Source organism: Mastigoproctus giganteus, chromosome 9, assembly GCF_048544385.1.
Source record: "Mastigoproctus giganteus isolate SK-2022 chromosome 9, ASM4854438v1, whole genome shotgun sequence".
NCBI lineage: Eukaryota > Metazoa > Arthropoda > Arachnida > Uropygi > Thelyphonidae > Mastigoproctus > Mastigoproctus giganteus.
This window is the reverse complement of record NC_143583.1, coordinates 144,327,906-144,344,941: the sequence shown is the minus strand read 5'-3', so window position 1 is coordinate 144,344,941 and position 17,036 is coordinate 144,327,906. Positions and strand designations below refer to the sequence as shown.

The following is a 17,036-nucleotide window of genomic DNA, read 5'->3' as shown; positions in this document are numbered from 1 at the left end:
GTGGTTTTTTGCTTTTCTCAATGATGACAGTTTTTAACATATGGCTTCAGTCAGCATTTGCATGCAGCAATGCTGATACACGTTCCTTTCTTATTTTTCTTCCAGGCGTGGTTTCCTCAGTCTTTGATGCTTGTGTGTTTTCAGGCAGAGCTCTCCAAAACAGTCCCGTCTCATCGAAGTTGTACACATGGTTCAATTGATAACCTTCCTTTTGAATAAAATCATTCTGGATTAATGAGGGTTTACTGTACTTTCTATTATTATAAAATGATTTAATGCCCAATCAATATTGTGTTTCAACAAGACCTCATCTCTAAAAACTTCATGTGTAAATGTAGCTGTAAAATATTTATTCATTTTATTGCCAATCTATACTGGATAAGCAGTTATTCCATTCATAATCAGTGGACAATGTGATTCATTCCTTTTCTGCTTTGGCTAAAGAATGGCATTTTTTTGTCATTCTTAGCTAAAGAATGTAAAGAAAAGCAGAAATGCCTCTTATAATCTGCCTTAGCCTGCCCAATTTCCTGAGCAACTTAATTAGACCCTAGTTTGTACTTACTGGACGCCCCCGTAGCCAAGTGGTCAGGGGTGGGAGTGCAGTAGCACACGCTCTTTGAGTAGACTGGGGTTCAAGCCCCTGACTGCTGAATACGGTCGATCTGCCAACCCACACTGGACCAGCGTGGCAGATTATGGTCCATTTCCCTCAGCATGAATTGTTGAGGAGGCTTCCATCCTGCAGTGGGTTGATAATGGCTGCACTTTACCTTTACCTTTTTGTACTTACTGTGAGACTATTTCCTGAAAATTTATAATCATCCCATGCAGTTTTCTTCTCTCCAACTAAGCTCATCAGTTCATCTGAAATCCATTTTGATCTAAATTCGAATAGTATCTCTTAGTTGGTATAAAATGCTTAGTTGGAATCTATGATTGTCTCTGAATGCTTCCTTGTTTATAATTTGCATTTTTCAACATCATCAGATTGAAAAAAGTGTAAAAAAAAAAGCCTGAGCCCATTATAATCACGTTTTCAAAAACTCTTACCTTTACCCTCAACAGTAGTTATTTCTTTGACTAAATCCCATATCAAGACACTATGGCCACTGCCACTTTAAAGGTCCTTTACTTGATGATGAATCACTGCTGATAACACTAGCCAACATGATTTTGACCTCCAAGAACTTAAATGCTGTTAACCATAACCTTAAATGCAAGGGTATTTTTATGTGTAGATTTCGAAAATCACCATGATAGTTTCACATCACGACACAGTTATTAAATATAGAGGGAGTAATTTTACCAAAATATGCCAATTTCGCATAATCTAGCCAGTAATGTATGACATACTGATTTATTTTAAGAGATATAAGCTAATTCTCTTAATTTTAGCAGTCAATTCTGGCCTCAGTTTTCTTGTGTTAACTTAGGTTCAAATTCCAATGCAACAATTAACAATTTGAAGAGAGTACATTTAGTGTTTTTGGTGAGGATTTTTGTTGGCTGTGCCAAGATTTTCCAAGTATTAACTGATCATGACATGTTGTAAGGGTTGTAAATCTATCCTCCAAACATATAATAGAATGTATAATATACAAAAGGTACTAGGAAAGTTTTGCAATACAGCTTGGTTTATTTAATTTTTTCAAAGTAACTTCCTCTACATTCAATACACCTCTCCATCCTCCGAAACCAATCTTTAAACCAGTTCTGCCAAGTTTCACTAGGGAGTAAAGCACACTCGTTGTCCCAAGCCCGTAGAAGGTCCTCATCACTGGAAAACCGCCTCCATTTTAGCTTCATTTTCACATGCGGGAACAGTGCAAAGTCGCAGGGAGCAAGGTCTGGACTGTAGGGAGGGTGCTCGAGAAGTTTCAGTCCCGTCGTGGTCAAATATTCGGTGCAGGCTTTGGTGCGGTGAGCTGCAGCATTATCGTGATGGAGGTACCAGGTGTCCATTCTTGACTTTGGCCACAGGTTCTTCATAGATCCAATGACTTTAGGCAGGCATTGTTCAGTATACCACTTAGCTGTGACTGTCTTCTGCGTGTCCAAAACGACACGTTCCACAATTCCACTCGATTTGAAAAATACAGCTATCATTTTCTTCTTTACAGATCGGGATTTTCTGACAATTACGGGTGTGTCATCATCATCAAAGACCCAAACTTTGTTTTGAGCCTTGGTCGGCAGATCGTAATAGTACAGCCAAGTCTCGTCACCTGTCACGATGTTGTTCACATACCGAGATTGTCCCTTATCAAACTTTTTTAACATCTCCCGACACCAAGTCACACGTCGTGTCATCTGCTCTTCAGTCAGTTGATGCGGCACCCAGAGAGAACAAAGTTTCTTCACGTGCAAATGATCTTGCAGAATCGAACGCATGTCTACTTGTTGTACTGTTTTTGAATTTATGCTTCTTAACTAAAAACATCTGTTATACCTATTTGACAACTTAACCAATATTCCAAACTCTTGAAATTTATTTACTATTCTCCTGCCATTAGTTTAAAAGCAAGGAAACATGTTTGTTTTTAGTAAGTGTTACCTAGCCCATGTAATTCTCCCTCCCCTCACTTCTCTGCTTGTATCTTCTATCAAAAGTAGCCTGTGTTCTCCCCCAAACTTTAAAAAAAAATTACTTCATGAGTCTTGCACAGTTTCTCCAGGGCCAAATTGATTGATAAGGCTCTTGTCATGAACTCCCTCCTGTTGTACCATAGCAAAATCCTAGACACTTTCTAACTCACTGCTTTTCTCAACTGCACCTTATATTTCTTAAGAGCCTATGCTTGACATCATTAGTATACCAACATATGCAAAAATATCACTTTTTTTTTTTTTTTTCTCCTTGCCCTTTTCCATCCACCCTTATTACATGAAATATTCCCTGTTTCCTTGACATTAGCATCATCAACAATAGCTACTTCCTATGAGACTTGCACGTACTGCTTGTAGTGATCCCACCATACATCTGGATGCATTAGGTCTCTCTCCCCCACCTATCATACACTAAGGCATCTCCTGTGGCATTACACCCAGCTGCAGTCAGGTTGCATACATACCACACACACAGTGCATACAGTATGGCTTTGATTCATTGGAAAATATCCCCCCCCCATGCCAAGACATTCTCAGTGCTCTTGGTCACATGCTTTTCTGAAGCATTACTCTAGTCGTGGGGATATAGGTCATATGCTATTCTAGTCCTAGTGAAAAAAAAAAAAAAATAGTGGAAAATATATTCGGTTAGCATGGAAAAACATATCACTGGTGCTTTTGCTTTAATTCTGATAGCATCAGTAATGTTGGATGAAAGTACATTAGCATTAATGGAGGCATATGATGAAAGAAAGCAAGCTTACACACCATCGGCCAAAAAAAAAAAAAAAAAGAAACACACTTCCCATTTCAATCATCCATTCATTCCAAAAGTTTGTCCAGTTCTTCCTTAAATTTATTTAAGCTATCAACTTCCACAACTGATGGAAGCTTATTCCAGCAATCAATCACCCAGTGGCTAAAGGCAAATTTCTGCATGTCCATGAGCATTAGTAGAGGCATGTGATACAAGAAAGCAAGCTTATACAGCATCAGCCAAAAAAAAAAAGAATCCCATTTTACACATCCATTCGCTCTAGAAGTTTGTCCAGTTCTTCCTTGAATTTGTTTAAGCTATCAACTACCTTCTGGCTAAAGGCAAATTTCTGCACATCTATTCTACAACTATCTTTTGTCAATTTGAATTTATGCCCCCTCAGGTTCGTGATCTGAGCAAGAGGAAGAATCCCATCAGCATTGAGCGTGCTTAACCCATTCATTTGAATTTATACACCTCAAAACAACTTATTCTATAACTGTTTTTCCTCAATTTGAATTTATGCCCCCTCAGATGCAGAATCTTAACAAGAGGAACAATCCTGTCATCATTGAGCTTGCTCAAACTATTCGAAGCCTTATATATAGCCCAGTCAGATCACCTCAGTGCCTACTCTACAGGTGCTACAATTTGCAGAACTTAAGCATTTCTTGGTAAGAACAGCCCTTTGTTCTCCCTCACCAATCTCATTCATCTTCTCTGTACTCATTCCAGCAGCTCTACATCCTTCCTAAAATGAGGCTTCCAGCCTGTATGCAATACTCAAGACGAGGCCTAACAATTGCCTTAGACCAGGGATGACCAACTTAATTTGTGATGTAATTTTTTTCTTCAAAATGTGCCGTGATCTACCATCTCAAGAATTTCATTGCACATGGTTAAAAAAAGTTAATCAACACATATTGAAAAATGTTGTTTATAAATTTTAAAATTAAATACAATTCAGAATTCTTATTTTAAATTCATACATATTTAAATTTTTAATTTATATGAAGTTTGTGGCTTCATGTCAGCTGCCAAGCTTTCAGAATCAGGGATATACTGTGATAAGGCCAACCGTAAAGAATCTTCTGTATGCAAGTCCCTAAGGGTACAGCGATTCTTCATCTTTGTTTGTTTCAAATATGAAAAGGTCAATTCACATAAATATGTTGAACCAAAACAGGAATTTAAAAGTGCACTGCATTTTTTTACATTTGGATGCATTTCTCGGCAAACATATTTCCAAAAGTCTTTTTCTGATGATCTGGCTTTTAGGAAGATATCATTTCACAATGTAATAATTTCATTTTCAAGTAATATTTTCTCCATGTGAAAAATCTCAGCGTTTTTTTTTTTTTTTTTTTTCCTGCAATTTGTTTCGTATCTAAGTCAACATTAAATGGATAAGAAATATATTGAACGATGTCTTCAATTGTTTTAAAATCACTCAGTCTGGTTTCAAAATCATCCACAACTTTCTCAATTTCAGAAACATATTTCTCACTATTAAATTCAAAAACAGGATATTTTTGCAAATGATCTTGCATATTTGCAAAATGATCAAATTTTTTTTCTTTGAGATCCTTAGACAGCCAAAAATTGATATTTATATGCAGAAATACTACTAATCATGTCACCTACATTTTTATTTATTTTTTCCTTGTAATTCCAAATTCAGATCACTTAATTTACTGGTAAAATCTGCCAAAAAAAAAAAGCCAGATCACACAATCACTCTGTGTTTTGTATCTGCGGATAATCATCTCCCCTTTGATCGACAAATTTTTAAATTTCATTCAGCAAATTTCAAAATCTCTGCAGAAACTTACTCTGACTCACCCACCTTGCATCTGTGTAATATCAGATCTGGTTCATTTTCAAGTTGCATTTTGAAAAGTCGTCTTTGAAGAGATTGCCCTCTGATGGAATTCACGATTTTGAAAGCTGTGTCCATAACACTTTTAGTATTTAATCTTTTGCTGGCTAACACTTGTTGGTGGATGATACAGTAGTAACTCAAAAAATGTGGGAATTCATCATCCTTTTGGCACAATGCGATGAATCTGTTAAGATGCCCCGTCATTGCTTTAGCTCCATCTGTTGTTATTTATACGAGCTTAAATAGTGGTAATTTAATTTTTTTAATAAAATTTTTGAATGTGTTAAATATATCAAGACCTCTAGTTCTTTCTTTTAACTAAACTATACCCAACAGTTCTTCTCTAGTGACAGAATCATCGAAAATCATATGAATAAAAATAAGCAATTGAGCCGTATCACTGAATCTACTGATATCTGTAGATTCATCCAGCTGTAAAGAAAAAGACACACAATTATCAATATGAGCACATAATTGTTTGCTCACATTTTTACTCATTTTTTCGATGCGTCGCATCACAGTATTTTAAGATAATTGCAGATATTGAAGAGCAATTTTAATTTGTTCTTAAATTTTCAAGAGAAGAATCTGTTATTTCTAAAAATGCATCTTTGATGAATTGACTATCAGAAAATGGTTTGCATTTTTTGCAATAAGATGGCTCACTTTAAATGATGCTGCGGTTACTACTTTAGATTGTAAATTGGGTGTTCGGAAGAAATTTTTTTCTGCAAATAATCTGGATTTAAGTTCTTTTAATTTATTTTTTCTAAGGTTAGGCAGAAAATCTGACTGGTATTTACCATGGAGTGCATGGAAGTGCCTTTCTAAATTTCCTTTTTTGGGTATAGCCACAGAAGCATTGCAAATCAAACAACATTTTTATTTTATCATTACAAAATAGTAGTCTAGTTCCCACTTTTTAATGAAAATTATACGTGTCACTCTTTTTCGTACTATTCATTAAATCAAAGGGTATTAAATTAAAATATAAGTACTGTCCAGTTATTAATATTAAGTAAGATAAATAAGAATTCAACAAAACTGTGCTCTCCACAACGTAACTGCATAAATTTTTACTAGACAAGCCTAGTGGCTACTCGACGACAAGAGTAGCCTCTTGGTTCAACAGATTTGTAATAAGCATATGCAGTGGGGCATATAATAATAATAATATTTAAATTTTGACTAATCTGTTTTTTATATTTATTTAAAATTCAACGTGATCAACCGAAATTAAAGCTGTGATTGACTTGTTGGCCACCCCTGTCTTATACAAAGGGATAATCACCTCCTTATCGGTGCTAGCAAAATTCCTGTATACTATTGAGAAAACCCCATGAGCTGTCCTGGCACCCTGTCTGCACTGCTCAGAAAACTTCATATCTGATTTCAAAATTACCCCCCAGGTCTTTTTTCATTCTCCAATACACTGGGGTTACTGCAGTACTTTGCATTTGTCAATATTAAATTTCAATTGCCACTTCTCAGCGCATCTGCCTAACTTTCCTAGATTCTGTTGCAGTATCATACTTCATTACTGTCATTAACAGCCCTACCAATGTTTGTATCTTCTACAAACTTGGACATTAATCACGATACCTTCATCATTTTCTCATTGATAAATATAGAAAACAACAATGGGCCCAACACTGAACCCATGGGAATTCCACTAATAACATTAGTCCACGAAGAGGTGTCCATTTATTATCACTCTGTCTTCTCCTGCTCACCCATCCCTTTATCCATAGTGGTAACTTGCCTTTAATGACAGACTGCTTCAATTTGTACAGGTCTTTTATATGTAACAGTATAAAAAGCTTTTCTGAAATCTAAGTATATGATGAAAAAAATTATTTTCTGAATCCAGTTTCTTTGTCACTGTACCATAGTATCCAATCAGATGGATTAGACAAGACCACCCCTTAAATCCATGCTGTGACTGCAATATAAATGCATTCCTGTCTAGATGGTCCTGCATTACTTCTTTAACCAGTGACTCCATTATTTTCTCTAGAACAGAAGTCAACCTAACTGTTCTGTAATTATACTTATGTTACCCTTTGGTCGCCATTTGTGAATTGGGGATACATTCTCACATATCCACTCAATAAAGACTTCCTGACTCCAAGGATGCTCTCGTGCTGTGGATGGGGTCTATCCAATTAAATTGGATAGATCCCATCCACTCTAGTGGTAGGTGCATTATGGTTTTGCTGCCCTTGTGCCATAAAGCCCATAAACAAACAAACCACTCTAGTTGTGATTAGCATTAGTAGAGGCATACGATGCAAGAAAGCAAGCAAGCTTATGTAGCATCAGCCAGAAAAAAAAAAACCTTCCATTTGTTCCAAATGCCTGTCCAGCTCAGCCTTAAATTTATTTAGGCTATCAACTTCAATATAACTGGATAGATCCTGTCCACCCCAGGTGCCTTTTTTATGTTTAGCTTCAACAATTTCTCCTCCAGTTTGTTCTCAGTTATTACAAAATTGGTTTGTGATGACTAAGAAGAAAGTGGAACAGAAATTTTTGAAGCTAAATGTTAAAATCATTTCTATTAGAATGAGCAGCAGCCTGGAAAGCAAAGTAATGGAGATTTCCAGGACTGCTGGGAGTCATACTGGAACAAGTAAATACATGGGCTGTGTTAGGTTAACTAAGAGTAGGAACAGGTGCATGTATAGTTAATAAATTTGATGAGCTTGAAGTGCTAGTCAAGACATCAAAGGCAGATATTGTTGGGATATCAGAGACGTGGTGTCACACAGATATAAGCAGTGCAGAATTGGAATTTGGGGAGTACAATGTGTACAGAAAGGATAGACAGGACAGGAAGGGAGGAGGGGTTATGCTGTTAGTTAAGAAACATAAAATCTAAGGAAGTGCATCCAATTGATGTTGATGGACAACTCAATGTTGACTTTGTTTGGTGTGACATAAGCACTGGGAAAGGGAAAATGAGAGTAGGTGTGCGTTATAGGCCTAATGAATCTCATAAGTATTATGAGCAATTGTGCAGAGAAATAGAGTGGTCCAGTAAATCAGATTGTCTTATAATGGGGGATTTTAACTTTCCAGATATTTACTGGAACTTGTAGATTGGTCACTCGCACACTAGAAAGACTTTTGTGGATTTATTGGATGACTGTTTTCTACAGAAACATGTTCGAGAGGCAACCAGAAGGAGTAATACTCTTGATCTGATTATCAGCAGTGATTACTCACGCATTAAGAATTTGCAGATAAAGGAACCAATGGGTGACAGTGATCACAATGTACTGATGTGGGAATTACTTAAAGATGTAACTACAGCTAAAGGGAAGGGCTTTTGTTTTTGTAAAAGTGACTACAGGAGTCTCAGACAGTTTTTAAATTCTTTACAGTGGGATCAACCGATGATATTAGCGTTTGATAAACTTCTGGCACTCATGATTTCTGATTTTAGTGCATGTGGTACAACTACTTGTTCTCGAGCCCGCTCTCTATTAGATTTTACATCAGGAAGAGTGTGTAATGATATAATATTCCATCATTCAAATAGTATGAATCTGGGATCTTCACTAAAGATTGAGTATTATCCTCCATTTGTGTAATTAAAGGATTTAATTTATCTTCCCTCTGTAACGATCTCATCAATTCTTTAGTGGCATTTTTCGGCATCACTAATGCTTCCAAAGTGATTTCAGTTGATAATGGTGCAACTGTCTTTGTGACATTTCTCCTGCGAGGATTAGGCTTAGCCTCTTCTTCTAGCACTGGTCGAGATAAAAAAATCTGCATTTGAGTTCAAATGATCTGGACAATATTCGACTGAGAAATCATAATCTTGCAGTATCAAATTCCATCGAGTTAATCAAGGCATTGAGTTCTTCAATTGCAGTAGATATTGAAATGCTGCGTTGTCGGAAATTATGACAAACTTCCTTGCATATAAGTAAGCTCTGAACTGTGAGATCAAAAACACTACAGCCAAGTTCTCCTTTTCAACAGTGCTATAGGCTTTCTCAGCCTGCTTCAGCAATCTGCTAGTGTACGCAATAGGCACCTAGAGCCATTTTCCAGTTGTTGCTCAAAAACTTCTGCGATTGCATAATCACTGGCAGCCGTGCTTACATAAAAAGACTTAAAGAAGTTGGGATAGATCAGTAGCAGCTCTGATACGAGAGCTGTTTTCAGTTTTTCAAACACACTGTGTTGTTTCATTCCAAACAAAAGGTGTATCTTTTTTTGTGAGTTTGGTTAATGGTCGAGATACTTCTGCGCAGTCTTTATTACACTTTCTATAAAATCCAGTAATTCCTAAGAATCTTCTCACCTGTTTGACTGACTTAGGCGGCAAACAATTTTTGATAGCAGTCACATTCTCAGGATTAGGGAGGACTTCGTCTGAACTGACTCGATGTCCAAGGTAAGTTATCTCCTGCTTCAAGAATTCGCATTTGGATGGCTTGAGTTTGAAGTCATATTGTCTCAAGGGTTGGAAGACCATTTCCAATTTCCTGATATGCGTTTTGAGATTCTCGCTTGTGATAATTATGTCATCCAGATAGCAAAAGATGGACTCTTTTCTGAAATCTTGAAGAACAATAGCCGTGGCTCTCACGAACATTTCTGGGCTATTTTTAACCTGAACAGCAATTTCTCGAACTGATGTAAAGCATGCCCAGTTGTAAAGACTGTTTTTTGTTTGTCTGCAAGAGTTTAAGAAGAAAGTGGAATAGAAATTTTTGAAGCTAAATGTGATATACAGAAATCGATACACATGCGAAGAGAACCATCTGTTTTTTCACCATTACAATTGGAGCTGAATATGGTGACACACTCAGTGAAATTATGCCTGCATCCAACAATTCATCAACCTGGTTTTCAACTTCTGGTAAGGCATAAGGCGTGCAATAGGCTTTTTGTTTAATCGGAACATTGTCTTCTAAATTTTATTCTGTGTTGCACTAAGGTGGATCGAGGATCGACCCAATTGGCAATGTGATTTGGAAAAAGTGTCTCTGTACCTATTTAGCAGCTTGATTAGTTCTTGGCATTCATTGACAGTCATATGATTCAGATTAAAATCTTCAATTGTCACAGGAGACAATTTCCTTTGTTCACCTGCACAATTAATCTCTCACATATTAATATATTCGATTTTTGCTAGCGCCATTCCCCCTGTGAGGTGCAGTGGCTCAGATGACGTGTTTGCTACCACAACTGCAACCTTTCTGTCTCTGGACAACTTGTCTAAAGAGTTTCCAACTGCCAACTCATTACTACCCAGGCAGAGGCGGATTTAACGGTGGGCGCACCGGGCGTGTGCCCTGGGCCCCGACTTCTGAAGGGCCCCGCAAAACCCCAACTTTACACTTTTTTCTAATGACACCAAGTTTGGTTTCATATGTGCAATTTTAATTACGTACAAGTTTACAATCGGCGGTAAAATCTGATAGTATGTTTATAGTCTCTTATTTTTATTATTTCATTACTATGCTGCATAGGCCCCGCACGACTGTGCTACAGTCGTGCGGAGCCTATATATCGCTCATCGGAGCAATAGAATCGTATTTGCTACTTTGTACTTACAAAGGTTCTCCTGCAGTGCAGACTTACGATATACGCAAATACGTGTATATTGTATATTGTTGAAATTATGTTAAGATAAAATTAATTCCTGTTGTTGCATCAGTGCCTGGATTTTCGTAGTTTATGAATAATTTTTGAATTTTAATTAATCATTAATTTATTGCACTATAACGAAAAATCTCTTCTCTAGTATTCTAATCATTCAGACTATTAAATTTTATATTTTTCTTTTCATTGGTAGGCTACCAATGGTAGCTAAAAAAATGAAATGACATCTATCAGGGGCTGAAAAAAGACAAATTAAAAAAAGACGCGAGCAAGTTGCCAACCAACAGAAAGGAGCATTGGACAAATTTATAACTGTACATGTAATTAAAAATACATATATTAACATGTATTTTTATTTTCCCTGTCTCTCTCTCTTTTTTTTAAGGGTCCCAGTATTTTCTTTGGTGCCCGGGGCCTCAACCATCTTTAATCCGCCACTGTACCCAGGTTATAATTGGGTTCAACAAGAACCAATTGTCTTGAATGGAATGTGTTTGCACACTGAACAGTCAATACTGTTTCTGTGCTGGGTGAAATAATGTGTTTTGAGGTTAGTTTTCCAACACAGGGTTTTTGGTCACCCATAATTCGTTCTCTCACCCCTATTTCCCTTATGCAAATCCGAAGTGGTACAGATTTTAAAGTTCTTTTCCCTGAGTCTAGTATAAAAGAAAATTTCCATAAAACATCCGAAAATAGTATCAGCTGGTAATGCGGACTCAGCCTATCTAAATCCACAAAAGCATCAACTGTGAATGACTTGCCATCTAAAGTTAACTTTACAGTGATTTTTGTGTCTAGAGGCACTGTTTCCAGCGATCCCACAAACTGTAACGTTGGGAGGCCTTTGCTTTAAAGATCTATCATGTTTGATTTTATTAAAAATTTCGGCTCCAAGTAGGGTGATTGATGTGCCACTATCAACGAGAAACCTAGTTTTTATTCCCTGTATTAACCATTCTACCAATGGTGAGTCTGTGTCGTTATCTACTGTGAACACACCATGTTCTGCTCTATTCCCTCTTATGCCTTGTTGAGAACACTTTCATTCTCGGCTTGGCCTATCATTTAACTGCCAATGCGAAGAGATCCCCATGTGATTTATCTGACCCTGATTCATCCCCATAGGTTGCCTATATTCTGCATCATTACCATATAACTCTTCCCTAGGTCTTTGTTGAAAGTATTTGCATTTACTCTAGCTGGAACATGATTTATAGCCATACTAGGAAAGGACCCCCCTACTTGTGAAGAGGTAGTATACATGTTTCTGGCTACTTTTCACCGCTGACAAAAAGGCTCTTGAGACAGCGTGAAAAAATTGGTCTCCTGGCAAAATATTTGCTCCTTTCTGATATTTGAAACAATGCTTGTTCCCCACTGTGAGTGACGTCATCAGATCTCCCCTGGTCATTCGCACATGTTGTTTATAAATAGTTCTCCCCTTGGGACCATAAACAGGGATGGTCTCCACTCTTCCTGTTCATTAGATAGGTAGTGTGAATTATTTAGATCATTTCTGATCTGTTCTAACTGAAAATTAATTTCCATGGCATAATTTTTTGAAATTCTTCATTAATAGAAGACAATTGTCTCTCCAATCTATTTGCCTCAATGTTACTTATTAATACCACTTCTTTATTATTATCAGCAATACTGTTAGCAATGTTTATATACTGAGTTTTTGATTGGTTTGCATTAATTTTTCATTCACCTCTTCACGAGATGCTACTTCCAGTGCTGCCTGAAAGAGGTAGTTGGATTCTGGGATAAAGACTAAATGCTTCAGTTTCATGAACCCCGGGGGCTCACATCTGGTGAGTATGGGCTTCGCAAACCCAGGGTCCTGAGCTGGATATCATCATTCTTCTCTTTCTTGGTGATACCTTTTTCTCACTCTCTCTCTCTCTCTCTCTCACACACACACACACACACACAGGGGGGCTAACTCGGGAATTTTTTTTTTTTGGCTGGTGCAGCATAAGCCTCAGACTTCCTTGTACCATATGGCTAATAATAATAATAATAATAATGTTTAATCCATTTAAGAACTGGGCTAAATGCATTTGATCCCTTAGTGTTAAAATTTCTGGTGTCTCATTTTCCACCTGAAAGGCCATTCTTCACAGGTTCTTTAATCGTGAAGCAAACTGAATAACCAATTCTGTTGATTCTTGTTTAGCCATGCTGAAGTACTGTAGTTGTGTTATTAACGGAATTGGTTTCTGAAAACACTTTACAAAGGCTTCCTTTGAAGTGTTTGTAATTTTTCTCTGCTCAACTCGAGCGAATGTGAGAAAAATTCTGCTGCCCCCCTACCCCTGGGAGTCTAGACTTAATTATTGTTAACTTCTCTCTCTGCCTGACATCTGCAATGTCAGCTATTTCTTCCAGCATTTCAAAGAACTGGGAAATTGGAATTTCTCTCTGCCACTTCTCTGTTACTTGTCCCCCTTTTGGTGCCTCCCAGACCCTTTTAAATACTCTGTGGGTCCAAGCTCTTTCCCATAAAAGAAGTGGTTTATTGCCAGTTTCCTTCCTGAAATGGTGCTTCTGGCACCAGAGTGTCCAGCAACCCACTCGTATTACCTATTTTTAGTAAATGACTCATAACATTGTCTTTGTATTCTAGCTCCACTGCAGCTATAGCAGTATCTTTAGGCATGAGAAACCAGGGTCCTCTATTCTTCTTTCATCCTGTTTGTTTTGGGTAGACCGAGGGGTTTTGAAGGAGCTTGTTGTTGGTAATTTAAAATATCCAAAGACACTGTATTAACTATTTTGTAGTTAGTTCTGCCAGATTATCGAGAGATACGAAACTCGGTCTAACAAAAGCCTTTGAGCTGACAATAAATATCTAAAAATGAAATGCAGTAAGAACACACTAGATTTCTCACATATAATAATAATAATAATAATAAGATCTACGGATTGCATCAAGGGAAATTAGTCAGCCGAAACTACGAATTGCAGACCGATAAAAAGATCGAAGCTGTGACAGATGATGAAACTTACAAATACCTGTGAATGGTGCAAGCTCAGCAGTTACAGCACAAGGAAATCAAAGCCTGTCTGACCAAAAAATAGAGACTCAGAAGCCTGTTGAAAGCAAAGCTGAACACGATTAAAGCAATAAACACCTATGCAGTCGCAGTGCTAACATGCTCCTTTGGGATCACAGATTGGACTAACACCGAGCTGGAAGATATGAGAAAGCAAGGACAGTGATGACCAAGAGCCACCAACATGACCCAAAGTTAGTCATGGAGAGACTGACAATAGCTTGGAAAGAGGGAGGAAGGAGCCTGCTAGACCTCATCAAGTAACAGAAAACCTAAAGGATTACTTCCAGAAAAATGCAGCAGCACTCTACCAATCAGTAAGGAAGATTGACAAGTGGCATTCCCCCCCACCCCATTCAACCTAAGCGAGGAGTCCCCACCTGCCTAGACGGCTCAAACGAAGCTAGAAAGATGGGTCAAGAAGACACTCCATGCAGACATTGTGACTTCCATTAAGACTACATGGATAAAATTGATTCCAGTGCATGACTCATGAGTTCAATGCCCTTTCCCAAAACTGAAGGACTTATGCTTGCCATCCAAGACCAGGCAATCAACACCAGAAACTATAGAAAATACATTTCCAAGGAGCCTGGAGTGTCAGATGACACAAGTCAACAGTGCCACCTGGCTGCAGCAACAATCTAACACATCACTATGGGGTGCAAGGTGATCACCAGACTGAGCACTCATAGATACAACCAGGTAGCCAGGATAATACATTAGAAGCTAGTAAGGAAATGCCAATTAATCAAATAAAGTATATCATATTACAATTACAAACCCCAGGCAGTACTAGAAACTAACCCACAAGCTGTACTGGACTGCGCCATAATAACAGACAAGACAATCCTGCACAACAGACCAGACTTAATCCTTGTTGACAAGAAGGAAAAGGCTACCTATCTGATTGAATAGCAGTGCCCAACACTGGCACCCTCCAGAAAACATGTGAGGAAAAAATTCAAGTAGTACCCAAACCCTTAGACAGGAGATCAAAGAGATGTGGTATATGCAACAAGTAACGACCATCCTGATCATCGTGTCAATCATCAGTATGCTGCCAAAGACTCTGCATAACAGCCCAGAAGCAATAGGTCTCCCAGAGAACACCAAGTATCTCCAGAAAGTAGCAATCCTGAACATCTGTAGGATAGTAAGAGAGTTCCTCGACCAGTGGTGCCACCAGACATAACAACCACCCTGCGTACTTAGTAGCAATGCCCGTCATGAAGCTTAATCACCCATTCTGGGCAAAATAATATAACAGCAACAATATAATAATAATAACAATAATGCCCACAGGAGTGTCTGTGGTCCATAAGCTATTTCATGACAGCTGCTGCTTACACGTCTCATCTCACATCACCATCTAATGCAGGGATTACCCAGCCAATCTTTCTGTGACATCAGAACTGCAGGAATAGTTCTTATGGAGAAATAAGCCATCTTATACAGTTTCAGATCGTATGGTCAAGTATGAGTATGGTTGATGCCTGAAGAACCTCATCTGATGCAGAATATTGTGCTCTCAATACATTGCCACAATAAATACACTTTTTCTTTTCATCCCCACAATCCTCAATGCTGAGTTTTATACTGATATCTAGGCCTCCATACTCTGCATTTCTATGAAAATAGGTCCTTGTGTTCCAGCACAATGCTCTGTCTTATACAGCAAGCAATGCTCATTAAGCCAAAGATGGACCTATGCCTTTCTGATTTGTTCATTCAGGCTTACATTTTTCCAAACATGATAATATCCAAAAACTCTTTGGGAGATCTAAAATATAAAAGTGCACACATTCAAGTATATTTGCTTTTGTATTTTAGAAGATTTATCAAACAAATAGTTATGAGATTGTAATTTTTATTTATCTTAAACATTTCAGATAATTTTTTTTTTTTTTTTCTGGACATCCTTTTTTGACATTCAATAATGGGTGTGGCTAATTAAAATGGTTAATTATGCTTCTATTCCATTAGTGGCTGTGTTATCTCTTAACCTAAGGTATCTTAAATTAATGCTACTCACTATTTTTGAATGAACATTTTTTCAATTAAAAGCATTGCTATATTTTTTATTATTTAAATTATGCCTTATGATCAAACTGTGATATAAAATTATTTGTCATTAAAGTACTTATGTAGTATGTACACTTTCTTAAATATTATCTTTATTACCTTGGTTTAGGCAATGGATAAGGGTGTGGCCTTAACTGTCGCTCGTTACATTGATCCAGAAGAACATTGCCTTCCACCACCCAGTATCCGTTTAATTGTAAATGCAAAATTGGAACCAGTGGACATTGATCTTGTTGTTACAGTAATTAAGGATGCATGTAATACATTTCTGTAATTTAACTGTAATTATGTAAAGAACAAATTAATGTATAGTCATTTGGCTACTATAAAATATAAATTGTTTTTCAATAAATATTATTTATAGTATTTGAAATGGTGATAGATGTATAAAATTATTGAGCTTATTGTTAACTATTATCCAATAGCACTGATTTACTAAAATTTTTGTAATTCTGCAGTTGTAACTTAATTCAAAGTATTCTGTACAAAATCTATTGCTTATTTTTTATCATTATATTATTTTCATAACAACTCTAATATTGGAGCTGTTGCAGCCTCTTAGTAACCAATTCAATTATATAGCAGTTTTATAAGTTATATTAGGTTCAGATGATATGAAGAATTATTGTTTCTAGTTGTTAATTTCAATGGTAGTGATTTTAAAATATCTTTGGAAATGACACGTCTCTACTCTGCATATTTAAATTTTCAAGTGGAAATGATTAAATTAAAAGAAGGAAGGCTAAATCAGGTCAACTTCTATGACATGTGGACACTGATGTATTGAACATGCATGCTTTTACAAATACAGCACACATACTGGAAACTGTTGCAGAACTTACTGTATGCATATAATAATGAACATAAACCACAATTAGATAATGCCAAAATCATAATTTAATTAAATGGTGACTAAGTTTCACGAGGCATTCTCTATAATGAAGTATAAATTAGAATATTTGTACACACTAGATGCCAGACATTCATCCCCCCCCCAGTTGAATTTTCTGATGTC

The 17,036-nt window shown here is 37.0% G+C and overlaps 1 protein-coding gene across 5 annotated transcripts in view; it reads left to right on the top strand.

The window, feature by feature from the left end:
* Positions 1-16,394, top strand: part of Spt-I (serine palmitoyltransferase subunit I) — a 275,614-nt gene extending 259,220 nt beyond the window's left edge. For 4 of the 5 annotated variants that reach the window (XM_090381900.1, XM_090381899.1, XM_090381901.1 and 1 more), the window contains exon 15: positions 16,131-16,394. In XM_090381900.1, the coding sequence (XP_090238026.1) occupies positions 16,131-16,295 (165 nt within the window). In that variant the 3' untranslated portion in view covers positions 16,296-16,394. The remainder of the gene's footprint in view (positions 1-16,130) is intronic. The other variant, XM_090381903.1, reaches the window with a different exon arrangement.
* Positions 16,395-17,036: the final 642 nt, after the last annotated feature.